This window comes from Artemia franciscana, chromosome 14, assembly GCF_032884065.1.
Source record: "Artemia franciscana chromosome 14, ASM3288406v1, whole genome shotgun sequence".
NCBI lineage: Eukaryota > Metazoa > Arthropoda > Branchiopoda > Anostraca > Artemiidae > Artemia > Artemia franciscana.
Window position 1 is genome coordinate 22,538,669 of NC_088876.1, and position 27,277 is coordinate 22,565,945.

The window sequence follows — 27,277 nt, forward strand, 5'->3', positions numbered from 1 at the left end:
AAACTAAGTATCTACTTCATAACTCTTTTTTTAGTTAGTTGCCAGTTGTGGTGTCAAAAATTGGCAAGTTCTATTGTTTTTTTTTTTCTCTTTAGCAGAGATAGTGCCAGCCAAGACACTGCTGCGCCTTGAAGCTTTACTTTGAACTCTAGTTGCGAATGCGCCATTGTAAGAAACAACCTTCAAGTCTCTGATTGGATAGATGTATTTACATGAGAAACCGCTTTCAGTAGCAAGCCATTATTGTGAACTGCCATTTAGTAGCCTGTGGTTTGTGCTATGGTTATCACCTTTCACTAAAATGCATCCAATATGACATCAAAATTTATTGAGGGCATGCTAACGAAATACCAATCAGATACTGGAGCCAGTGTGGTGAATTACTCGCAGACTCAACATGCAAGAATGTACCCCTATGTATCAATGGGTGCACATCAAGCTGGTTTTCCGCCAGCTGCTTTAGGGGGTTATCCTAACCCCCTTCATAGTGTTGGTGATACAGAAAAGACATGTAGATACCCGGGAAGTGTGAGCATGGCTGAAGCCATGGTGAACTATTCACTTGGTCATCATCAGAACAATGCCACAGCTGCGTCTATGGCTACAGCAGCAAATTTTTATCAAGCTGCTGCAGCTGCCTCTGTAGCTTCAAATGACCCTTCGAATCCACTTAACGCCTGTTCTCATGCACAAAGCCTGGGACTGGCTGTACAATCCTCCAATCCAGATATTCCAAGGTATCCATGGATGTCTATCACAGGTATAACACCTTTGTTCCTTACCCTTTTTTGTGACCCTTTTGTCACAAACAATTTAAATAGTTGCATAAGGATGGCTTTTCTCGAGACTGACCCATCCATAACAGCTCACCTGATTTGCATTTTATTGGGCCTATTTTCAGCAATTTATCTTAAATTACCTTGAAAATCACTTGTTAATTTTTTCATTTAAAAAACGAAACTAAAATCAAGTTTTATACCGGATTTGAACAATTTAATTGGAACAGAAGAAGCAGTAATAATGGGAAAAAAACCAAATTTAAAATTCAGAAAATTTAAAAAATATTGCATTTGCGTAACTGGAAACAAAAGCTTATTTTTAACTTAAACATTCTCGCAATTTTTTTTTTTTTGCAAAAGTCTTTCTAAGAAAAAATATAATTTACCAATAAAACAGAGCTTAATTGACTCATGAATGAATCTTAAATCCATTTTACCAGCGATTATTTTTTTTTTTTTGTGTTTCAAGTAATTGGGGTACAGTGTTTTTTGACCGAAGAATCTCAAATTGGTTTACAAGCTTTTGCCAATAACCTCTGTATAGTACGAGTTGAAATCAATGAATAATATTGAAAAAATATTAATATATAGTTAAAGATGTACAATTTTTTTAAAATCCTAACTTCTAGTCTTAGAATTTTGGCGATGTTGTATTGGCCGGCGTAATTTGCATCATATATGTATTGGATCCAAGACCAGTTTCTTAGAATTGTGATAGAAAATGAGATTTATACCATACACAAAATATTTTTCATTTATTTTATCTTATAAGTGAACTGTAATCATGTTTTTTTTTCTGAAGAATACTTAATGAAAAGAAGTAAAACATATGAAAAAATGGTTTTATTATGAAGACCGCACCGAGAAATATTTTCTAAATTCTAACTAAACTTTAGCTGAGCAGCAAGCCTTGCTGTTCAACTAATAAAAGTTTTGAGCAAAACTAATAAAAGTTTTATTAGTGTGACAAACGATTACGAAGAAACTACACTTAAACATACCTTGATTCTTATTTAAAATTAAATTAAAAAAAAAAACAGTTTTATTTAATTGCAAGTAAGGCGTGACATTAAAACTTAAAACGAACAGAAATTATTCCGTATGTGAAAGGGATTGTCCCCTCCTCAACACTTGGCTCTTTACTCTAAAGTTTGACTCTTTCACAACTCTACTTTTTAAAATATTAATAAAACTTCAACGTAAAGAGCGAGGCGTTGAGGAGGGGACAACCCCTTTCATATATGGCATAATTTCTGTTCGTTCTAAGTTTTAATGTCGCTGCTTACTTGCAGTTAAAAAAAAACTTGTTTTTTAATTTAATTTCTGAACGTTTTTGAATTAATACATGTTTTGATTTTGGCTCACCGCACATGAATAATTAAAACAAAATTTGTATATTAATTTTCTCGGCTAAATGGCTTTCTCATAGTTTTGATCGAAGGATTTTGATAAAAGAAGAGATGAGGAAGGAGGCCTTGTTGCCCTCCAATTTTTGGTTACTTAAAAATACAACTAGATTTTTTTTTTTTTACGAAAGTTTTTGTTAGTGATAAACATATGTACCTTATGAATTAACTTACGTAACGAATTTCTATATTTGTGTGTTTTTATTACGTATATGAGGAGTTTCGCCTCCTGGTCAATACCTCGCTCTTTACCCTAAGGCTTGAATTTTGTCCCAAATCCTTAAGAATGGCCCCTGAATAACAAAGGCCGCAGAATAAATAGTTGAAATTAATTTAAATGCTTTAGCGTAAAGAACAAGGTATTGTGGAGGAGACAAACCCCCTTATATACGTAATATCTTATGTTCTTTTAAATTTTTAATGCTGATTATTACTTCCAGTCGAAAAAATTATTTATTTTCTTATCTTTTTATTTAAATAATACTAGAAAATCCTGCTTCCCCTTCATGGAAATTCTCTTCCCTCATGATAAATTCCTCCATGGAATGATCGTCCCACGTAGCCCCATCTCCCGATCCGTCCCCACCCCAACTCGAAAAATTCCCCCTGAAAATGTTTGTACACTTTATAATAACCATTACTACATATAAACAATGGTCAAAGTTTGTAACTTGCAGCCCCTCCCCCAGGGTCTGTGGGGGATTAAGACATGGTTATTAGATTTTCGACTACGTTGAACAGAATTATATCTAAACATTTTGATCCGGTGGTTTTGGGGCGATAATGTGTTTGGGAGGGGGCTTAGGTGCCCTCCAATTTTTTGGTCATTAAAAATGGGCAATAGAACTTTTAATTTCCGTTAGAATGATTCTTCTTGCAACATTCTAGGACCACTGGGTCGATACGACCACAGCTGTAATCTGTCTTCTGGCAAAATATACAAAATTCCACATTTTTGTAGATAGGAGCCTGAAACTTCTAAAGTAGGGTTCTCTGAAACGCTGAATCTGATGGTGTGATTTTCGTTAAGATTCTAACTTGATGAAATTGACTAAACTTGATGAAACTTACGTATTTGACATCAGCATTACAATTCGATTTTTTTTTTTTTTTTTAATGTAACTATTGGTATCAAAATTTCGTTTTTTAGGGTTTCAGTTACTATTGAGCCGGTTGCTCCTTACTAAAGTTCGTTACCACGAACTGTTTGATTAAATTAAAAAAAAAACAAGTTTTTTCAAGTGAAAGTATGGAGCAGCATTAAAATTTAAAATTAATAGAAACTATTACATGTTTGAATGGGATTGCTCTCTCCTTAACACCACGCTCTTTACGCTAAAGTTTTTTAGCACTTTTAAAAAAAGCTTCCTATTGTTCAAATCAACGATCCTTGTGTTTCAGGAGCATTTCTTAAAGAGTTGGGACAAAATTCGCACTTTAGCGTAAAGAGCGAAGTGTTGAGGAGGGGGCAATCTCCTTCGTGCACGTAATAATTTCTGTTCGTTTTAAGTTTTAATGTTGCTCCTTAGTTTCAGTTGAACAAACTTGTTTTTTTTAATTTAATATCTGATCATTTTTAAGTAGTGTCAGGATATCCGGCCCCGACTCCATAGATAATCCCCCTCCCCATGGAAATATTCTCTAAATAATTCGATCCCGGTGACAATTTACCCCGGACAATTACCCTTAACAACTCCAAGCGTAAAATTGAGACGGAGAAGACAAAGCAAGACATTTAAAAAAAATTTTGTATAGGAATTCTGGCAAATTTCCAGAGTGTTTAATTTCTCCTGTCTAGTTCACCCCCTGTAAATTTTTTCCCATTGAAAATTCCCCCGTGGGAAAAACAGTGACCCCCCTCCCACTCAAAAATTTATACATACTTCACAATAACAAAAGCTATGTGTAAAAAAGGGGCAATTTTTATGACTTAAGAACCTTTCCTCTGGGGCTGTACGGGGGGGGAGGTCATGTTACATCTAAAGGCATAGCTATTGATGAGCAAAATGGATACCTCAAAACTTTGATCATACGACTTTGGGAAAAAACAGCGAGGGAGGGGGCCAGGTTACCCTTCAATCTTTTTGGTCACTTTCAAATTTACCTCATGCAGCATAATGCCTTCTGAAATATCATACCTGAGCAATATACTGATGTAGCAAAGAATTAAAACTCTACCCCTTTGCCCCTGCGCTTCTGCCACACAGGCATACTCTTAATATTATTAACAATTATTGAGAATTTTTTTTTCAAAACACAGGGAAATATTAGGTGCATATTATACCCTTTAATGAAATAGTTCTTTCGACACCAACATCTAAGAATTTCTCAGTTTTCTCAGCGTAGGATTTTTTTTCGTTTCCCAAAAATTCTGAGCCTTTTCCCTGGATATAATTGAAAATCGAAACATGGCATTTAACCCACATTTATCTTCAGCTGAGAAATTAGGGTCCATAATAGTACCCACATAAACGAAAAAATAATTGTCTATAGCTAACAAAAGGGTTGCTGCACTAAATTGAGCGTTAACTATAATCATTCTAAGAATTCAATAAAACAAAAAAAAAAACACTTGAATTAAATTTTAGCTAAACCATTCGATACAGGCTTCAAAATACTGTAAATTAATCATAAAATCAATAAAGCTTACAGAAATTTGATGTCCTTTTTTGTCCATTTATAATTATCCACTTCCACGCTTATTATTTAATGCTTATATATTCTATACTTGTAATTATTGAAGACTGTCACAATTATGGGTCTTATTTTACAGTTCTTATGTGCTTTATAATAAAAAATAAATTCGGTTTTCCCTGAAGAGAGACCTAATTCTGCAGCTAACCATAATGTGCGACGATTTTTTTTTTTTTTTTTTCACTATTTTTTGGATTACACGATCAAGGAGTTGTATATATTATTTTACTTTTACTATTATTACTTTTGTATATATTATTTTATAAATAATTGTAATGCAGTTAGACATGTGGTCTGTTTTCCTTCAAGAGTATAACTTCTTCGGACTTTTTTTTCATCCCTTTTAAAAATCCAAAATTAATCAAAAATTAAATAAAAAACATCAGAACACAGATTAATAATAACCCAACACAACTTCTGAGTCACAAACTATAATTTCCTAGCTACGAAATAAGTCTTTGAACATTAAAATATTTTAGCATCTAGAATTCTAAAGACATTATGTTTAATAAGATCTAATATTTCTTTTTGATTTACGAGTTATACAAAATTTAAGTAAAACTAACAAATATGTTTAAAAAAAAAACATATTATCATACTTCAATCACTAATAATTGTTTCCAAATTTGAGAGAAAAAAAAATTAACAATCTCTACATTTGGGGTACAGAAATACAATTTGATGGGGCTACATTTTAAGGCGGCAATTCTGTCAAAATTGCTACGAAATACAAGAATAATGCAAATATTATTACAAATTAGGCTAAAATTTTAAGCAACATAAAACTTTGAAGAGTTTTCGAAATGATACGATTCCCTTCCCCTCCCATATTTGTGCATGTCTACTATTCTCTTATGTTAAGTAATCTATGGAGGATTAAAATTACAATTTCAAAACTAATATATATTCCTGGAATGAGAATTCTAATTATTACAGAAAAGCAAAAAAAAAAAAACACAGCTCATTATCTAAATAGTAAACAACTTTTTCCTGCATTTGAAACTCTGATATTTAATAAGGTGTTCAATACTTTGTTTTTCACTTGCGTAGGGAGATTTCTCCTTTAATTTTACTAGCTATATATTCTAAAAATACGCTTAGTAGCATTTTTTTTTTATCTGCTCAGGAGTAGGAACAATTCATATATTTTTATTTATCTTTTTCACATGATCGAAATATTCAGATTTTTAGCAAACATTATTTGTTCTTATATCAATCTTTATTCAAGCATTTAGTTTCTCTTTAAGGTACTCAGTGTGCTTTTGTAAACTAATAAAAATTTAGGAGGGGCTTAAAAAAAGTACCAAAAATTGAGTAATTATATGCAAGACTCAAAAACATAGAAAATATTACAAAAATCTAGTTGAGGATGCAGTTCTCTTCTTTCCTGTACTTGAACCTACTTCTTGGTGTTAATACATAGAAGAATATATGTGCAACATTATTCAGTAGATACGGGAATTGTCGCCTCATACAACAAAATATTTGCCTTTGAGAACTAAACAGTTTTTTAGCAGTAAATCTAATGAAGCATAACGGACTGAAGTATAATGTAAATAATAAAAATGGACTGAAGAACATGCTCTGCACAAAAGGAAATAAAGAAAAACATGATTATTTTTTTTAATAAAACAATATGTGCATTAAAAAAAACTGGTGTCGGGTATTCTTGTTGAATTTTCTCGGCTATTTTTCTATAGAAGTCCTAATGTTTCCATCTGAAACACAAACATCAAAATTCCCGCTTACCCTACGCACAAAAATTACCGTTTGAAGGAAAAGGTTAGTGTTTAGTAAGTTTTTAATTTTATTCTTGTTGTTGTTGTTTTTTTTTCCAGAAATCATATTTCAATCTTTTTCCAGATTAGCAAAAAATCAATTATTTTAAATTGTGGAATATCATTAAAGTAGTTAGTAATATACGTAATTTTGAACTTCAAGAAAGTTATCCATGATAACCACTGGTTATCAAACAGTTCGTGGTAACGAACTGTAGTAAGGAGCGACCCGGCTCAATAGTAACCAAACTCTAAAAAATTGAATTTTGATATCAATAGCTACATCAAAAGAATCGCATTTTAATGCTGATTTTAAATATATACGTTTCATCAAGTTTAGTCTTACCCATCAAAAGTTACGAGCCTGAGAAAATTTCCCTTATTTAGGAAAATAGGGGGAAACACCCCCTAAAAGTCGTAGGATCTTAACAAAATGACACCATCAGATTCAGCGTATCAGAGAACCCTACTGTAGAAGTTTCAAGCTCCTATCTACAAAAATGTGGAATTTTGGATTTTTTGCCAGAAGACAAATCACGGGTGCGTGTTTATTTGTTTGTTTTTTTTGTTGTTTTTTTTCCCAGGGGTCATAGTATCGACCAGGTGGTCCTAGAATGTCGCAAGAGGGCTCATTCTAACGGAAATGAAAAGTTCTAGTGCCCTTTTTAAGTGACCAAAAAAATTGGAGGGCATCTAGGCCCCCTCCCACGCTCATTTTTTTCCCAAAGTCAACGGATCAAAATTTTGAGATAGCCATTTTGTTCAACATAGTCGAAAACCATAATAGCTATGTCTTTGGGGATGACTTACTCCCCCACAATCCCTGGGGGAGGGGCTGCAAGTTACAAACTTTGACCAGTGTTTACATATAGTAATGGTTATTGGGAAGTGTACAGACGTTTTCAGGGGGATTTTATTTTGTTTGGGGGTGGGGCTGAGGAGAGGGGGCTATGTTGGAGGATCTTTCCTTAGAGGAATCTGTCATGGGGGAAGAAAAATTCAATGACAAGGGCGCAGGATTCTCTAGCATTACTATAAAAAAACAATGAAAAATAAACATGAAAACGTTTAATCAAATGAAAGGAAGAAGTAGCATTGAAAATTAAAACGAACAGAGATTATTACGAATATGAGGGGTTCTAAAAATACTTTAGCATAAAGAGCGAGGTATTTAGGAGGAGATAAATACCTTGCTCTTTATGGTAAAGTATTTTTAGTAATTTCAACTATTTATTCCTCGGCCTTTCTGATTCAGGGGTCATTCTTAAAGAATTGGGACAAAACTTACGATTTAGTGTAAAGAGCGAGGTATTAACGAGGGTATAAACCCCCTCGTATACATAATTAAAATATAAGGTTATGAAAGTTTGTTACGTAAGTTAATTCTTAAGTTACGTATATTTTTTACTAATAAAAACGTTCGTTAAAAATTAAAAGTTCTAGTTGCCTTTTTAAGTAACCGAAAAATTGGAGGGCAACTAGGCCTTCTTCTCCACCCCTTATTTCTCAAAATCATCTGATCAAAACTAAGAGAAAGCCATTTAGCCAAAAAAAGAATTAATATACAAATTTCATTTTAATAATTTATGTGCGGAGAGCCAAAACCAAACATGCATTAGTTCAAAAACGTTCAGAAATTAAATAAAAAACTAATTTTTTTATTTAATTATTTATATTTTTTATTTTAATTATATAAATAATTTTTTATTTATTCAGTATATGAAATGAGTTGTCCCCTCCGCAATCCCTCGCTCTTTACGCTAAAGTTTGACTCTTTGCCACAATTCTACTTTTTAAAACAATTAAAAGCTTTAGCGTAAAGAGCGAGGGATTGCGGAGGCGACAACTCATTTCATATACGGAGTAATTTCTGTTCGTTTTAAGTTTTAATGTCGCTCCTTACTTTCAGCTAAAAAAATTAGTTTTTTTTATTTAATCATGATAAAAATGATAACTATGATAGCCACTATGCTTAATCTGAAAGAATTTAACTCATGTTAAACGTATACATTAGTGTTTATTTGATTTTTTTTTCTTTTGCCACATTTTAAACATTTGCGCGGAGTTCCATTTACCTGTTGACCTCAAATGATAGTTTCAATATCATTAGATAGTTCCCATTGTGCTAGTAATAACATAAAAAAGGACATGAATCAAAAATAATTATACTAACTTAACATATGGTATGTATAGAATAAAAAAGAAGACATGATTCTTCAATGTTTCTTATTATCGTACTCATGATCAAAAGTCTCGTAAGACTTTTTCCGAGCTATAGTATATTTCTTACCTAATAACCTCAAAGGATTTTTTCAAGATCATTGCAAAGTTGCCATTACGCTAGTAATAACATATAAAAGGACATGAATCGAAAATAATTATACTAGCTTAACTTATGGTATGAATAGGATAAAAAAGGAAACATGATTCAATGTTTCATGTCATCGCACTCAAGACCAAAATTCATGATACTTTTTCCGAGCTATAGTATATTTCTTACCCATTAACCTCAAATGAGTGTTTTGAGGTCATTGCATAGTTGCCATTGTGCTAGTAATAACATGAAAAAGGACACGAATCAAAAATTATTATACTAGCTTAACATAGGGTATGTATAGGATACAAAAAAGGAATATGATTCTTCAATGGTTTATGTCATCGTAACCAAGACCAAAAGTCTCGTGAGACTTTTTCCTATCATTGTGTATATATCTAGAGCTCGGTATGAAAAAGTGAAATAAAAATTTTGTCATTAAATTGTCACTAGTCTCCAAAGAGAATATTTGGAGAACACATTTTTTTTCCCTTTATCTTCAAGTGACAACAATTGAATAGAAGAGAAGTGGCCATATCTGAAAGTATTTCTTTCATATATTCCATTTTATAGTATACATGAGTCATTCCTATTTAAAAAAAAAACACGCCTTTTTTAACTTTACTTTGAAAAAATTGCTTGAGCATTTAAGCGTAAGCTAGCAAACACGCTTAACCTTAGGAGGGGAGTTTCAATTCAAAAAATTTAGGATGAGGGGACAAAATCTATATTTTTAAATCTAAGGGACTTTTTTATTATGTTTTTCTTTTTTCAATGAAAATATTACAAAAAAATTATTTCCAATTACAATAAGAAATAAAAGTGTTTTCAAAATTTAGGGAAAGGAATCAAGACTGCAATTACCAAACCCCCCCCCTTTTGTCCCCTTAATTTACGTCCTTGAACCTTGATCAACAGAAATTGTTAAGCCGTTCACGTTTAACTTGGCTTTCTGGCGGCAAATTTACTTATGACGCTAAAAAATTATGACACATCACTCCCCTTTTTATTTTCATCATCTTTTTTTGCTCTCCTTTTTGTAATTGCTTGATCGTCCAAGGTTTAAGAAATTTAGAAATGACTCTTTATCAAAAAAGAATCGCAAAAATGCAATCGCAAAAACATTCGTTAAGTTAACTAACTTTTTCCACTACAAGAACAAAATATGAAATGCACCATACAAAAGAAAAGAAATTTGGCCAAGAAGCAAGACATTGTATCCTAACGCATTACCTTAAAAGTTACATATTTAAGATTTAGACCAAACGCCCTTATACTGCCCACTGGTTTAAATATTCAGGGGCGGATCTAGAGAAAAATTTTGGGGGGCCAATGTGACAAGGGTGCCAATAATTGACCAAGTCGATAAATTTGTTTTAAAAAAGAATGAAAAACAGAAAAAAAAAGAAGGGATGAGGGCACTATAAGAAATCTTGGGGCCCAGTGTCCCCCCCTCCGGATCCTCCAGTGCAAATATTTGTGCGTGACGGTGATTCTGCGCATGACAGTGATTCTGCGTGTGATGGTGATTCTTTGTGACCAGGTAATACTTACAAATATCATTTTTATTTAACTCTTAGTCTGTGATTTATTTCAAACAGTTTGTGGTAATCAAACAGTTCGTGGTAACAAACTTGAGTAAGGAGCGACCCGGCTCATTAGTAACCAAAACTCTAAAAAATGGAATTTTGATACCAATAGTTACATCAAAAGAATCGCATTTTAATTCTGAATTCAAATATATAAGTTTTATCAAGATTAGTTTTACTCATCAAAAGTTACGAGCCGGAGAAAATTTGCCTCATTTTCAAAAATAGGGGGAAATACCCCCTAAAGGTCATACAATCTTAACGAAAATTACACCATTAGATTCAGAGTATTAGAGAACCTTATTGTAGAAGTTTCAATCTCCTATCTATAAAAATGTGGAATTTCTTAATTTTTGCCAGAATACAGATCACGGATGCGCGTTTATTTGTTTGTTTGTTTTATTTTTTTTCCCCAGGGGTGATCGTATCGACCCAGTGGTCCTAGAATCTTGCAAGAGGGCTCATTCTAACTAAAATGAAAAGTTCTAGTGCCCTTTTTAAGTGACCAAAAAAATTGGAGGGAACCTAGGCCCCTTCCCACGCCAATTATTTTCCCAAAGTCACCGGATCAAAATTCTGAGATAGCCATTTCATTCACCGTAGTCGAAAAGCCTTATAACTATGTTTTTGGGGGCGACTTACTCCACCACAGTCCCCGTGGGAGGGGCTACAAGTTATAAACTTTGACCAGTGCTTACATATAATAACGGTTATTTGGAAGTGTACAGACGTTTTCAGGGGGATTTTTAAGTTGGAGGGGATGAGAAGAGGGAGATAGGTTGGGGGGACTTTTCTTAAAGGAATTTGTCGTGGGAAAAGAAAATTTTCATGAAGGGAGCGCAAGATTTTCTAGCATTATTTAAAAAAAAAAAAACAATGAAAAAATAAACAAGAAAAAGTTTTTTTTCAACTGAAAGTAAGGAGAAGCATTAAAACTTAAAACGAACAGAAATTATTACGCATATGATGAGCTAACCTCCTCCTAATACCCCGCTCTTTACCCTAAAGTATTTTTAGTAATTTCAACTATTTATTCTACGGCTTTTGTGATTCAGGGGTAATTCTTAAGGAATTGGGACAAAATTTAAGCTTTAGTGTAAAGAGCAAGGTACTGACGAGGGGGTGAACCCCCTCATATACGTAATAAAAACATGAGAATACAAAAGTTCGTTACGTAAGCTAATTTTTAAGTTATGTATATCTTTTACTAATAAAAACATTCGTAAAAAAAAAAAAAAATTCTAGTTGCCTTTTTAAGTAACCAAGAAATTGAAGGGCATCTAGGCCTCCTCCCCCGCTCTTTTTTCTCAAAATCATTCTATAAAAACTCTGAGAAAGCCATTTAGCCAAAAAAGTAAATATACAAATTTTGTTTTAATCTTTCATCTGCGGAGAGCCAAAATCAAAACATGCATTGATTCAAAAACGTTCAGAAACTAAATAAAAAAACAAGTTTTTTTAACTGATAGTAAGGAGCGACATTAAAACTTAAAACGAACAGGAATTACTTCGTATGTGAAAGGGGCTGCTTCCTCATCAATGCCCCACTCTTTACGCTAAAGTTTTTTACTGTTTTATAAAGTAGAGTTAAAAACGACCGAAATATGGGCCTTTAAAAAATCCAAACTGATCTTTTAATAAATTTTGAAGATGTAGTCTAGAATAAAAACAGTTCAATTTGTTGTTAAGACGTTTTTCTTTAGCTGTTGAATATTAAATAATTTTAAAGCCTATTTGAGGACAGTAAATTCAAGCTGTTAGACGTTTAAAAAGTGTAATACTGTTAATCATTGGGGCTTTTGCTTTGTATTTTTACCATAGGCTGTGATTCGTACTTAAACCATACATAAATTTCATCAATAGTTGTAAATAGGGGTACAGAATTTCAAGTTGAACGCAAGCCCAATCTTGTAGAAAATGTCTTTTATGTGTTGGCTACACAGAAATCTAATGAAGTCACTAAATTCCCTATGAAATCAGCTTGTTATTTTACCTAAAATCTCTGACTATATCCAGACATTAGGGGGGGGGACACATGTGGCAGTAGTCATGGGCCTCGTTTGAGGGGGGCGAGGGGAGCAGTTGCCCCGTCCTAACAATGTGAAGAAAACACAATTATATCCATGCCCCTTGATTATTCGGCTAAAACACGGCTATTACCTCCCCAATAAAATTGCTGGAGATTCACACCTGACAGTAGTGATTATATTTTAATTAAAATCTTTACTTGGTATTTTGGTTAATTTAGGTTAGTTTAGGCTACATATTTAATATAATGGAGCCTGGGCGGCCGCCCCCCTTCCATAGCTCTTTGTTGCAGTTTTCATGATTTTGTTGATAAGTATTATATTTTCACGATATTTTGTTTTATTTCATTAGCATTATTCAAACTTCACTTCTCGACAGAACTTGAGTGTGGTGGCTATAAGACACAAGTACTAAAAAAACAAATAGATTTAAAAATACAAGCTCCGAAATATTACATATAAGGTAATTATTTTGAAATTTCATCATAATTTCTAGCTTAGTAACAGCGAGTCTACGTGTTTTATAGTATTTTTATTCAATTCTGAATTAAAACTACCCTACTATTTTTCCCGCAGAGCAAAGGTAATAACAAAAACAGCCGCAAAGCCACAAACTATTATTTTATTGCAAAGTACGCGCGAAACTAATTTTTGGAAACAATAAAAGATACGGAGCAATTTATGCATTAACGCTGAGTTATAGCCCGCCTTTTCATCATTATGAGGCCATATTCATTATTTCCACTTAAATCTTGCAACAGAGATTCTTCATGATGGCGGTCGTCATAACTGATTTAGATCGCCGTAAAGTAAATCATGAATAGGATAAAATTAGTTTGGTAGGCTTTAATAAGCAATTTTTTATTTAATTTAAAACAGATACACATCCCGGATTTACAAGATTGTTTAAGGTGTGCATACAGATGCAATATTAGAAGAAAAGAATAAATGGTTTATATTTATTACATCAATAAATCCTTCATGCTGTTCATACATCTTCAACAAAGAAATATAAAACTAGTTTTGAATTCAAAAATCAACACCTTGGCTTTAACCCAATTTTTTTTTTTTTTTTTTTTTTTTTTTTTACTTGTTGCAAATGTTAGGAAGGCATTCTAATAGAAAATACACAACAAAAACACATTAAGCAGGCATACAAATTACGGAAAGTGCGTCTTTTTTCCATCAAGCTGGTGTTCAGAGATTTTGCCTTGATTATTAGAAATTTGAGACTCAATCTGAAATTGCAATTTTAGTTACAAACTTGCCTACAGGCCCCAGGACAAAAACCCTTCTTAACGGAAATAGGCCCTAATAAAACAAAGATTTCATAACTTTTGTTTAAGGAGACACTGGGATTCAAGCACACTCTACCGAAAAGCCAACATCGAGTTAATAAACATAGACGTGTTGCACCTGTTTTAACTTATAATTGCTCGCAAGTCACGTGAACAATACTGGATATTGTGAGCCTTTTTTGACTCTTAGTCTTTCACGGATTATTTAGGGAGTGGTCTTGAATTAATCATATGACACTTCATAATCAAAACATGATAAGTGCACCATTCAAAAATAGGTTTGCTTTACATTGAACTTAGTATCTGAGTAAACCCTAAGTAGAGTTTTTAGGACCATGTTCCCTCCAACAGTCAGGTTCCCTCCAACAGTCTTTGCAGTCAGTTGTCAGCCATGATTGGTTTATATGGATTACTGGGATTGCTCATTGCTAGTCTGGAGTTATTATTAGAATAAAGAAGTGCAACATCATAACATTTTATAAATTGTGTGACCAAACTTTGACACACTTTGGTCAAACCAAAGTCATCCAAGCATTTACAATCTGTGTAAATGGATGATCAAAAGTCTACCTCATGGGCATTCCTTGCACTCGCCCAACACCTACGTGTAAACATATAATTACATTAGCCTACATTTCTTTTGACTCATGACCATTCAGGATCTATTTTGGGAATAAATTTTAAACAATATATATCAATAAGATCGTCATAAAAATTACATTAATCAAAGCATGAATTGGTTTGACACGGACGGTGAGTCAGTATTCCAAAAATAGGATTGATTTTCACCAAAATTGTCTTTTAGGGATTTCTAAGGTTGCTTATTACAAACATAAAGCTAACACTGCAAACTAGAAGTTGAAAATCAAATAATATGATGCATGTATTTCACTAAAGGTGTTTTTCCGTAACGGTTTTATATTTGTCATCGTTATAATATTGCTGCTATTATATTGCCTCAATGATTGTGAACTGACCATTCAAATATATTAATTTTTATACTCTTAAATGAAACAGAATTTAAAAGAAAAAATAATGAAAGAAATTCCAGAATAGTCAAATAATTTTATCAGTATAAATGTATTTATTCACAGAAACTGTTTTATTTTCCTCCTTATAAGTTCCTAAGTATTTTAATTTCTTGTGATGTTACGATGAATCAGAACATTGTTAAGAATAGGTCACCTTTCATAATATTTTTAATCTTTATTATAATAAACACACAAATGGAAATATGAAGACCCTCACAATTGTTAAAATTCGAATATATAATCGCAATTTACAGTCACCAGCAGTATTGTGCATTAATCTTTCAACCCTCCTCGATGTATATGCAGTATTTCGCAAATGTTGTTTTATTTTATCACCGTGAAAACACGAAATACAAATGTATAGTCTAAACATTTAGTTTATATATCGCAAACACTATTTGATTTTCATCACAAACTTTATTCAATTGTGTCTGAGGTAGCAGATTATGCATCTGAAGCTCATTCTACTATATAAACATTTATATAGACTTAAAATAGAATAAGTATATATTTCGCCAATAGTGTGCTTATTACACCTTGTTGAAAGCAGAGCCTTACTGATTCTGAGTCTGGTGCCAATACTGAAACAGAGACCTCCAAAATCATAGCACAGTATTAACATATTTGAGAAATGGGCAGGCATGTCACCCTCTGCTGTATCAGGTCATGCAGGCGTGTACTATGAGCATAAACTTATTATTCAAGATTATTATTGTTAGTTTATGCAACAGTTATGTCAGTTTAAGAGCTACATAATAAAATTTCAAAGGATACTTTCATCCATGAAAAATGAAGGGTAAATGCAAAACCTAAAATACGCAGAAATTAGCTTAGCCTTTGAACTTGTAACAAGCAGAAATTACTAAGAATGAAAAACTAGAAAAAAAATGAACAAATTTTGCAGTAGGCTAAACAAAAATTCCAATTTATGTAAACTATTCAGTTTTCAGTAAAGCACAAAAGATGCTTAGTCTTTGAGGGTTTGAAGAGGAGTAAAGTAGAATCACCGTTGTTTTTGGTAATTTATGTCTTTTTTAAGTTGTTTTTTTTTTCTCATTGTAATTTCTTTAACGTTTTGAATTGTTATAACGTTCATTGTAATGCCTGCCTGTTTCAGTGCTAATATCTGAAATGGAGCTAATTTCTGCTGTTTTTAAGTTTAAGTTCACTCTTCACTTTTCAAAGAAAAGCTTTTTTTTTAGCTTAATAGAATGAAAAGCTCAGTCAAGTCCTTAAGCCTTCTCTGCGAGAGAGACTCTAAGAATTTAGGATGGAATGACGAAGCTTTGACTAACCTATTTTTTGGCAATGAAAGTATCATATTTAGAATATATAGAAAACTATAGAAAAAAAACTATGCTCTAAGAAAGTCGAATAAAGTTAAACAACTAATTAGATAACAGAAATGTATAGTTTGAACAGGAAGAGTAGAAGAAATTATTTTTTTATACAAAAATTGATACAAATTGAAAATATAGGAAAGGAAGGGTAAATTTAAATGTTAAAGGCGTGATTAATTCTTTATTATACAGGTGACCAAGTTCTTCAGCTAATGGCAGGACACTGCAGAAAAGAATATTGGAATCACACGGGAAGCTAGGCGGGGAAGTTAAGTTCAAAGGGAGTAATAGTTTCTGGGGATATTTCACATAGCTGCTTGCAGTGTCCTTCTATCAAATAGTAGGAATTAATCAGTCTATTCCAAACTCAGTAATTTTTCATTTTACTTTCCTTGAAGGAGCGTAAATAGTACAAGTTTAACAATTATTATTGAATGTAATGTTTGAATAAGATTCATCCAATGCGACGGCTGCTGTAAAAGACCTGAGGGCTATTTCGAAAAGGTTCACGGATCAAAAGCGTACATAAAGATGATTTTTACATATTTATTCGGAGTTTAAAATCATTGTTAAATGCTCAAAGTACTTGAAAGGTAAATGTGATCTTGGATCTTCAAGGAAGCAGTTACCCTTTTGCCCTCAGATTTGGATATTCTTAGCACTAATTGAGTTTTTAACATTGCCCGAATTCAGGTAGTAAGAAATTAGACAAGACAGCAGAAAAAAACCTTTCAAATATCATTTCAAGAAATTTCATTCAGTTATGATAGATAAATCGTGTTATAAAATAATTAGCAAAAAAAATCAAAGGCTCTCCTAGACATTATTCGGTGAGGATCGGCCCTCTTCCACCTAAAATAACATACTTTTGGTCATTTCTAAGTCAAATTACCAATAAATTATTTTCTTTTTAATACTACCATCCCCCTCCAAAAAAAAACTCCTTACTTGCCTGGTCTCTCTCTCTCTCTCTCTCTCTCTCTCTCTCTCTCTCTCTCTCTCTCTCTCTTCTCATATTCGTGAATGAGAAAAATACTAGTTGTATAATTGCCAACATGATTTTTGTCAGGCATACAGCTATTGAATATGCAAATAAGCTTTGAATAATTTGAACCATCGAGTATCAAGTACCTGCTGTAAATGGGTTTTACAATTGCTAGAAAGGGTTCTTAAATTGTTCTTTTTTTATGTTCTCAATTGTCCTTAATGATATGCAAACCATAGTATGCTAAAACATTTTTTTTTTTGTCAAACCTAGGTTTTCAAGTTGATGCGTTGTCTTTGAGCGGAAGACGCATTTGCTGTATAAATTAGCTTTGAATCTCATTAAAGAAGAAAAACATTGTAACCAAAAAAAAAGAAAAAAGATCAAAATATTTTCCATTCATATGTGTCTGTATGCCATTTATAATTCTTACACTTATCTGTGATTATATATTTAAGATCTGATTTTCAAGCTGTTTAAAAGTTTTTTTTTAATCTTTTCTTCAAAGCAATTGAGCTTGGGTACTTTAAATAAGTTACAATTTGATTATTATCAGTTCGATGATTTTAGACCCAAACCGCTTTATATTTTCAAAAAAATTAATTAATAAGGAAAAGTCAACTTTTACGGGCAAGGTTGATTTGCAGATAAATAAGACTCGTTGTTCAAGGGGCAGAGAGGTTGGGCTACTTATATTGAGAAACTTCGATATTTTGTATTCTAATTTTTCACAGAAACGAATATAGAATCATCATTATTAACGCCAATTATTCCTGGAATTAAATAACAAAAAAATTTTTAAGTACAAGCTTCTTTGGTGTTAAACAAGGATGTATCATATAGAATCCCTATTCTTAACAGCGAACTTTCCTGGAGTTTAATTATCAAAAATTGGTCAAACACAAGTTTCTTTGGTGTTAAACAAGGATATAATATAAAGAATGCTCATTTTTAACACCAAACTTTCCTGGAGTTAAAATACCAAAAAAAAATGTTAAGCACAAGTTTCTTTGGGGTTAACAAGGATATAATATGAACAACCAGTCAATGATGCTTCTTTTCCTTCTTAATAAATGAGAATAAATAAATGAGAGAATATTCAGTTTTTAAAGAAAAGACCCTATGGAACTACCATTTGATTTCAAACTGTTTGCAATGCCTTGACTTGAACTACTTGTTATTTGCATTGTCTGCACGTTGCTTTTCTGCTAGTCAGCATCCATAAAACACCTGAGAGGAGATCCTAGACATTTTTTTGGAAATACAATTACTGAAGCTGTCTTAATTTGTTCTATTAATAGTCAGTGAAATTTATAGAATTACCGAAGGCGGTGAGCAGTGCTCTGAAACGGGGGGGGGGGGAGAGTGGCAATTATTAATCCTTCCGAAAATTATTTTTAACGGCTCCCTACAAAAATTTGAAAGTGTGAGGCAAAATTTCACTCTTTAATGCATCAGATATCGACCCTAGTAAAATTCTTTTGAATAGCCTATAAGCACTGTGGCCTTCGTACACCTATGTTGCAGAATATGGTTTTAAGATATACCATCTTTCCAGGATTGAGCCGTCGCTCATAATGTTTCCTATGTTTGCAAAATAAAGAAAAACAGAAAGATTTCAGTAATGAATTTCTATTACGACTACAATAAATTAGAGAAGAAAAGCTATTTTAATGTCTTAAGTTTACGATTTGCCAATTTGGTGCAATATAGTTCAATATAACTTGAATACAAGTGACGCAAGTGAGATTTTTTTTCGCAAAATGTCCATCAAATGGAACAAGAAAAAGTTTTATAGTGAAAAAAATGTTTTTTTTTAAATATAGGACTAGTGAAGTTAAGTATTTCATCGTAAGTATTTGATCAAAATTACAAGCCTGTCATTAGCCGGCTAAGTAATAGAGAAGAATAAAATTACTATTTGAATTGCGAATTTTATAAGTAACACTCGTTTTTATAGAAGTATATTCTAAGGATTGCTCAAACGATATATTGTAAAAAAAAATTGGTCATTGGGTTGCCCTGGTTAGCTTCGCAGACCTTAGCCCTGTTAGCTGTACCTGAGCATTTTAGGTGCCGTGAGGAACAGAAACAGGTCATTTTTAAAGATGGACCAGTAAGGATCTTTCTTGAGGACAAATATATAGCCACTGGCCATATTGATGTCCTCATTGAGAAACGAGACGATTGATGTCTCGGACGAGATATACGAGATAATCTCTCGTGTAAGTTGGGTATCTATATGCCTGGTCATAGCAATGAATATAGTATTTTATAAGACGGGGTCACATTATTATTATTAAACTTGATATTACTTCGATATCTTACTTATTTCCTCAGATTTTATGAATATATCTGTGTTTAATTGGTTGGGTAGTGGAAATATATTTATTAGCCGGCTGAAGTTTTGTAATCACAGCTTGCACATGGATAATATTCACATATTCCGCGTATCTGTAACGCTAGAACTCTTTCCAGGATCTCTGTTAAATGGACGTCTCTGATGTATAGATGTTTTTTAACAAAGCCACCTCCTTCTTATCTAATTCAGAACCAACCACTGCTTTATCCTTTACTAAACTTGTAAAAACAAACGCGCAGAATTAATGGGATTTAGACTAGAATTAGTAAGATTTGAAAATCAAAGCCTCATTTAGTTTGTTTTTTCATGTTCAACTACCAGCCCAATTTACGAGTACATTCTTGAGTACAAACTGGCCAAAAATAGCTTTTAAAAAGCTTCAATCCTTGACTTCACGGAAGTGACTTTACCAAATAGTTCGTGGTAACGAACTGTAGTAAGGAGCGACCCGGCTCAATAGTAACCAAAACTAAAAAAAAATGCAATTTTGATTTTGATTTCATCAAGTTTAGTCTTACCCATCAAAAGTTACGAGCCTGAGAAAATTTGCCTTATTTTAGAAAATAGGAAGAAACAACCCCTAAAAGTCACAGAATCTTAACGAAAATCACACCATCAGATTCAGCGTATGAGAGAACTCTATTTTAGAAGTTTCAAGCTCCTATCTACAAAAATGTGGAATTTTGATTTTTTTTTTTTTTTTTGCCAGAAGGCAGATCACGGATGCGTATTTATTTGTTTGTATATTTTTTTTTGTTTTTTGGTTTTTTTTCCAGGGGTGATCGTATCGACCCAGAGATCCTAGAATTTTTTGTGAGAGGACTCATTCTAACGGAAACTAAAATTTCTAGTGCCCTTTTTATGTGACCGAAAAATCGGAGGGCACCTAGGCCCCCTCCCACGCTAATTATTTTCCCAAAGTCGCCAGATGAAAATTCTGAGATTTCCATTTTATTCAGCGTAGTCAAAAAACCTTGTAAATATGTCTTTGGGGACGACTTACTCCCCCACAGTCCCCATGGGAGGGGCCACAAGTTACAAAATTTGACCAGTGCTTACATATAGTAATGGCTATCTGAAGTGTACAGATATTTTCAGGGAGATTTTAACGTTTAGGTGGGGGTTGAGAAGTGGGAGATATGTTAAGGGAACTTTCCTTGGAGGAACTTGTCATGAGGGAAGAAAATTTTCATGAAGAGAGCGCAGGATTTTCTAGCATTATTTAAAAAAAAAACAATGAAAAAATAAATATGGAAAGGTTTTCTCAACTGAAAATAAGGAGAAGCATTAAAACTTAAAACGAAGAGAAATTATTACGCATATGATTGGCTCACCTCCTCCTCCTAATACCTCGCTCTTTACGCTAAAGTATTTTTAGTAATTTCAACTATTTATGCTACGGCTTTTGTAATCCAGGGGTCATTTTTAAGAAATTGGGACAAAATTTTAGCTTTAGTGTAAAGAGCGAGGTACTGAGGAGGGGTTGAACCCCTTCATATATGTAATAAATACATGAGAATACAGAAGTTCGTTACGTAAGCTAATTTGTAAGTTAAGTATATCTTTTACTAATAAAAACGTTCGTAAAAAATTAAAACTTCCAGTTGCCTTTTTAAGTAACCAAAAAATCGGATGGCAACTAGGCCTCCTCCCCTGCTCCTTTTTTCTCAAAATCATTCGATAAAAACTATGAGAAAACCATTTAGCCAAAAAAAATAAATATGGAAATTTCGTTTTAATTATTCATCTGCGGAGAGCCAAAATCAAAACATGCATTGATTCAAAAACGTTCAGAAATTAAATAAAAAAAACAAGTTTTTTTAACGGAAAGTAAAGAGCGACATTAAAACTTAAAACGAACAGAAGTTACTTCGTATATGAAAGGGGCTGCTTCCTCATCAACGCCCCGCTGTTTACGCTAAAGTTTTTTTACTGTTTTAAAAAGTAGAGTTAAGAGAGAGAGAGTCAAACTTTAGCGTAAAGAGCGGGGCGTTGATGAGGAAGCAGCCCCTTTCATATACGAAGTAATTTCTGTTCTTTTTAAGTTTTAATGTGGATCCTTACTTTCTGTTAAAAAAAACTTGTTTTTTTATATTTAATAGCAATTTAAAATTCAAATTTTGTTATTTCTCTTTATTTTTCTGATGAATGAGAGCGTGATCCCTTTTCCAACATTTTTGGGATTTGCCATTCTTTATTTGTTTTAACTAGATGTCTCATTTCTGCATGATGTCTGTCTCTAATCTTTTTGTAAAGAAAAATTTTCTCTAAGGAACTTAGAAAAGCAATTACATGTTTTCTCACCATTATTCTTAACCATGACAGAATAATGAAACGGGTCCCTGATATATAACTTATCCGTTACATGCAGCAAAGGAAATAAATGGAAGAACAGTTCAGTTTATTCCAGACGATTCCTTTTTGCTTAGGAGAGTAATTGAAAAAGAATTTTTGCAGTAAAATAATATACGTCCTTATGCTTAGACGTACACAGGTCAACATCCTATCTCTAGAATTGCTGGAATTGCACATTAAAACTTAAAAGGAACGAAATCACCCTATATATATGAATGCAGCTACCCCCCCCCCTTAATCCCCTCTAATATCGCTGCTGAAGTTTACCTTAAGACTTTATTGTTATTTTAATTGGTATCCATAGTAGAATGAATTTTTGGTGTAGAGAGTCAGGGGAAAACAGGAGTACTAAAGGAGACAACATCCCACCCTAAATTTAGGATTATTTCTCCTCATTCTAAATTTTAATTGTACACTTTACTTTCAATTGAAAAGAACTTACCTTTTTATTCATTTCTATCCTTTTTGAATACCATACTGAGACTATCATAAGAAAGATATACGCCGACTCTCTCAACCTTCTGTTCTGTACGCTGAATTTTAGCCTTTAAATAACATTGTTTGCAAATGACAATTACTCCTGAAAAACATTTACCCTAAGATTATTTTTTAAGGTAAATAATCTGAAAAGCCAGAAATAATTTGTTTTTATGCTTGTTTTCATAAGGAGGTTTCCGGAGATTTCTGAAATTCTACTCTGGAGGGATGCCCCCCCCCCCTTTCCATTTGGTTTTGAACTAGGAGACTATGTTCATACGTATTCAACAGTTTTGAAGTTATAAGCTAGCCCAGAATTTCCCTCGATAACCGTCGTGTCATTACTTGGACGAAATTCTTGTTTCGCCATAAAGAATATCAGAAATGGACATTTTGTTCTGACCATAATTTTGTTGTTAGTTTCAAAGGGCACTACAACACTCAATTTATGTTTGAATCAACCCCTTCCCCATATTTTTTACCACTGGCCTGATAAAGTCATCCCTAAAAAAAAAAATAGTCATGCCTTATCTCGGAAAAAAGGCCAAATTTCATGGTTTGACAAATAAGAATTTGAAATTTTTGGTACAGAATGCTCAAACCTGCTAAGCCTCATGTAATTTTTATCAAGATGGCCTCTTTTATGCGAAATATTTTGTTTTTTTTTGAATAGATTGTTTTTCACGTTAAAAACTCTTAATTGGTAGCTTCAAACTTCGTGAATTTTACATATTCAGTATCATCATGAAAGGCAAATTGTTTCTGCTGGTATAGCCTATTGATATCAAAACTTATTTTAGTTTTGACTACTATCGACCTGGGTTACTTTGTGGTTATCGATCGTTAACCAAATCATTTGACCAATAATTATTTATTTATCCTATCTTCGATTCAAGTTCTCAGCGATTAATCAGAAAACGATATATTAGCTGATTTTTATTGTTGGTTTGTTTACAGCGCTTTCTTTAGTTCTTTTTTTGCAGGCCCAAATGGTTGTCCTCGTCGTCGAGGCCGGCAAACGTACACCAGATATCAGACTTTAGAATTAGAAAAGGAGTTTCATTTTAATCATTATTTAACAAGAAGACGTCGCATAGAAATAGCTCATGCATTGTGTTTAACTGAAAGACAGATAAAAATTTGGTTTCAAAATCGACGAATGAAGCTAAAAAAAGAGTTAAGAGCAGTCAAAGAAATAAATGAGCAAGCGAGAAAAGACCGAGAGGAACAAGAACACAAAATTCGATCTTCAAGCTCAGATGACGGGTCAATCGGTAAAGGGGTGGGGATTCCATTAGATGCATCATTATTAAAATCAAATGATTCTCAGTCAGTCTCATTGAATCATTTGACTCATAAATCACCTGATGGAATGATGGACAAAACTCCTAAGAGTATTATTTGAGGTATTTCACAGAATATTCTCATCATTTCTAGGATATCGTGATTGTGCGTGTGGACTTTGGCCTTAGCGCCTCTTTGGTGCAAATTATGGGCTCTTTAATAAGTACAACATGACAATGAATACTAGGCCGTGTGACTACAATTTGAACTGTAATATTTCGACATTAAGTGCTACTATTTTGCTTACACCTGGCTTTCGTGTGAATCGAAGTGCAATCCGAGATTTTAGCTGTGCAATATTTAAGCCCGTTAAATGCGTTTTTTATAGTGGTAGAAATACTCACTTCTGTTGGATTTACTGCTTTTTATAGGTGTTATCAGGTTGACTGAAGTTCAGCCTAATTTTTCGGCACTGTTATCTAGAAAATTAGTCGCTTTAATGTATATTAAGCTTATAGCACTGAATCGCCCACTCGTTCTAAAAAGAAAATAATATATGAAATAGTGCCAAAGTCTTTTGTAGTCTGGATGAAATCTTACAATTTTATTCTCATTTATTATTTTTTTTACGTCTGTTTTTGGTATCTTCTACTATGGATACATAAAAGCTCAATAGTTCATTTATTTATCTTTTATTTTGTGTTTAAGGATTTTGTTCTTTGCAAAAAGACAAAAACACTAAATAAATTAAAAGGTTCGTCTATCAGTTATGTAATAACGAAAAGGCTGCGTAATTTAACTCTAAAATTGATTTTTAAATCCAATTCATCAGAACTGTACTGAAAAAATACATTCCTATAAAATATAAAACAATTTCAATAAAACCAAAGCAATGGGGAATTATCTATAAAAAAAAATAGGTAACAAAATCATAATAATGTTATAAAAAAGAATTATAAGATAGAATTATACGGTAAGATCACAAGATTAATAAGATTAATAAAAATTTGAGAGCTTGGAGTCTGAGAATAGGCGCGAAGTTCCCTTTCCCTTGAGAATTCACCAGTCCCGTGCATAGTTTTTCACTTTTTTTTAACTTAATTTGTTATCTAAAATCCTACAAACATTTTCATATCTACGATAAATTCTGATTACGATAATTCGAAATATCCTTTATGATATTGTTTAGTTAAAATATACAATCCTATACTGTCGAAAATCAAAAGATGTCATCTTCAGTTGTATTTCAAGCATTTATTTCTCATTTGAGTCAAGTTTTTCTTTGAAAATAAATGAAATTTAAGAAAAGGGCTTAAGAAATATAAAGCTAAATGTGTTTCAATGTGTTGAAGAAACACAAAGTTAAAAAGCACGAACCTTTGGGCTACTTTTAATAAATACACCAATCATTTATTCTTTGTACAGAAGTAATAAAACTATTTTGAAATGTTAATGCTTTAGAAGCGTTAATGTTTTAAATGATGCGTCCTCAAAGAATGTTCTTTATTCAATATAGTTTGATTCTGGGAGCTGAAAAGCCGATTAAAAAAGTACACATTACCGTTTGGTGTTATCCATTGTATATCCAATTGTTTAGTTTTCAAACATACGTTTGTGTTTTTGGTCCTTTGGCGAGTCATCCTGTATCCTCGTTTTGTTCTTAGACATAAAAAGTATTTGAAAATGACGCCCTTGGTGTCAGAATTTTTGTATTTGTCTTATTGTCCAAAATCAAATCAATATTGTAATTGTGATCAATTGCAATTGATTTTACTCACTGTAAGCTAATGAACACTATTCTCTTTGAAAGAAAAAAGTTTTCATTGACATTCAGTAATAGAAAACAATTTCAGTCCATTGCAATATGCTATACTGAACGTGGGGTTAGCAAAAAAATAACTTCGACTCCAGGGTCATAATTATTCCTCAACCCCAGAGTCATTTCCAGTTTCTTTGTAAGATCTATGATTTGTAGCCTAAACGGCGTTTGGTTAATGGGGCTGATTCATCTACGACAGGGATATTTACATAATTGAAGTTAAAATACTGAAGCTAAGCTTGTAACAGAATCAGCTTTAAAAGAAGTAGACAATCGAGCAGTGTGAACTTTTTTTTATAAATGTTAAACATTCCGGCTTTAGACGAATAATGATATTTTTCTGTGGTATTTTTGTTTTGTATTTTTTTTTTTTTTTGCGGGGTTACTATTACCCTTTCATGTAATTGCTCAATGTCTTACAGTTTTTCTTTTTTTTTTTTCCTTTTTTAAGTCACTCTATGTCGGTGCTCAAGTCAGCGAGCGAAGACAATGTTGTTAATTTATATTTATGTCAATATGATGTTGCTTATTGATCTTTTGTTAAAAAGAGAGAAAGAAAATTCGTTCACATGAATATGGATCCAAAGATTATAAATACATCAGTTCTTTCATTCTCATGTTTTCTCTTCAAAACATTCATAGGACTGTTGAAGATTGTCTGTAAACTAGGTGAAAAGGGCTTAAAATCTGCTTGATTGTCGAAAATTAAACAAATGCCTTTTGTTAGAATAGAATACAATGGCATTTAATATTTCGTTCTTAAAATTTCACACTCAACTATTCCTGTGGGTTTGAAGTCCCTAAGAAGAATAACCAATTCAGTAAGACAATACTGGTTTTACTTTCCTGAGCAGTATTAGCGTCATTATTTTAAACGTATAGAAATTAAAAATTCTAAAAATGAAATTAGAATTTCTGCTTACTTTTAAATTAGTAAAATAGTTATCCATCTTCTTAATTAACATTTTATATTTTCGACACATTTCTTTACCGTTCTTTACTAGATTAAATAAAAACAAGTTTAACTGAAAGTAAGGAGTGACATTAAAAGTAAAACGAACAGAAATTATTCCGTATATGGATGGGACTGTCCCCTCCTTGACGCCTCCTGAGTCATAAAGGGCTATTGAATTAGAATTATATCCTCTTTTAAAAGTTAAAAAAAGAAACTTTAGCGTAAGAGCGAACTGCTGAGGAGATGCAACCCATCCCATGTGTGTAATATTTTCGGTTCGTTTTCAGTTTTAACGTTGCTTCTTACTTTCAGTTGAAAAAAACGTGTTTTTAGTTAATTGCTGACCGTTTTTTAAATAAAGTCGCAAAATCTGACTCCTCCTCCACGGAAATTTTAATTCCACCACAAGAAATTTCTCCATTGAAAGATTCTCCAAAGTAACTTAAATTAGCGGTATTTACGTAACTAATTTTGTAAGGCATAGTAACAAAACAGCCAAAGAAGTTTAAACTATTTTCATGAAAATGAAAGTCACGAGTTGAGCAATTCTCAAATGACTGAAATGCATGAAAAAAAAGATCTTTAAAAGATATACGTAATATTTTATGTTCGTTTAAGTTGTAATGTTATTGCTTGTTTACAATTGGAAAAAGCTTGTTTATTTTTATGAAATAGCAACCACAAACCGAAGAGAGAATACATCTTTGGTTTATTATCACATACAAATCATAGTTATGAAGCTGCTTAAGTTAAAATATAATGCTAAGATTGGCCGGAAAATAAC

General features: G+C 32.6%; 1 protein-coding gene and 1 long non-coding RNA gene across 2 annotated transcripts in view; one reads left to right on the forward strand and one right to left on the reverse strand.

The window, feature by feature from the left end:
- The window catches only part of LOC136035462 (uncharacterized), a 51,924-nt gene that overhangs the window by 638 nt on the left and 24,009 nt on the right, over positions 1 to 27,277 (reverse strand). The window contains exon 2 of the long non-coding RNA XR_010619444.1: positions 22,401 to 22,538. This is a non-coding gene — a long non-coding RNA (uncharacterized LOC136035462). The remainder of the gene's footprint in view (positions 1 to 22,400; positions 22,539 to 27,277) is intronic.
- Positions 149 to 26,153, forward strand: LOC136035458 (homeobox protein abdominal-A homolog). Its single transcript, XM_065717278.1, has 2 exons — positions 149 to 760; positions 23,419 to 26,153. The coding sequence occupies exons 1-2, from the start codon at positions 313 to 315 to the stop codon at positions 23,838 to 23,840; spliced, it is 870 nt and encodes a 289-aa protein (XP_065573350.1). The 5' UTR covers positions 149 to 312; the 3' UTR covers positions 23,841 to 26,153.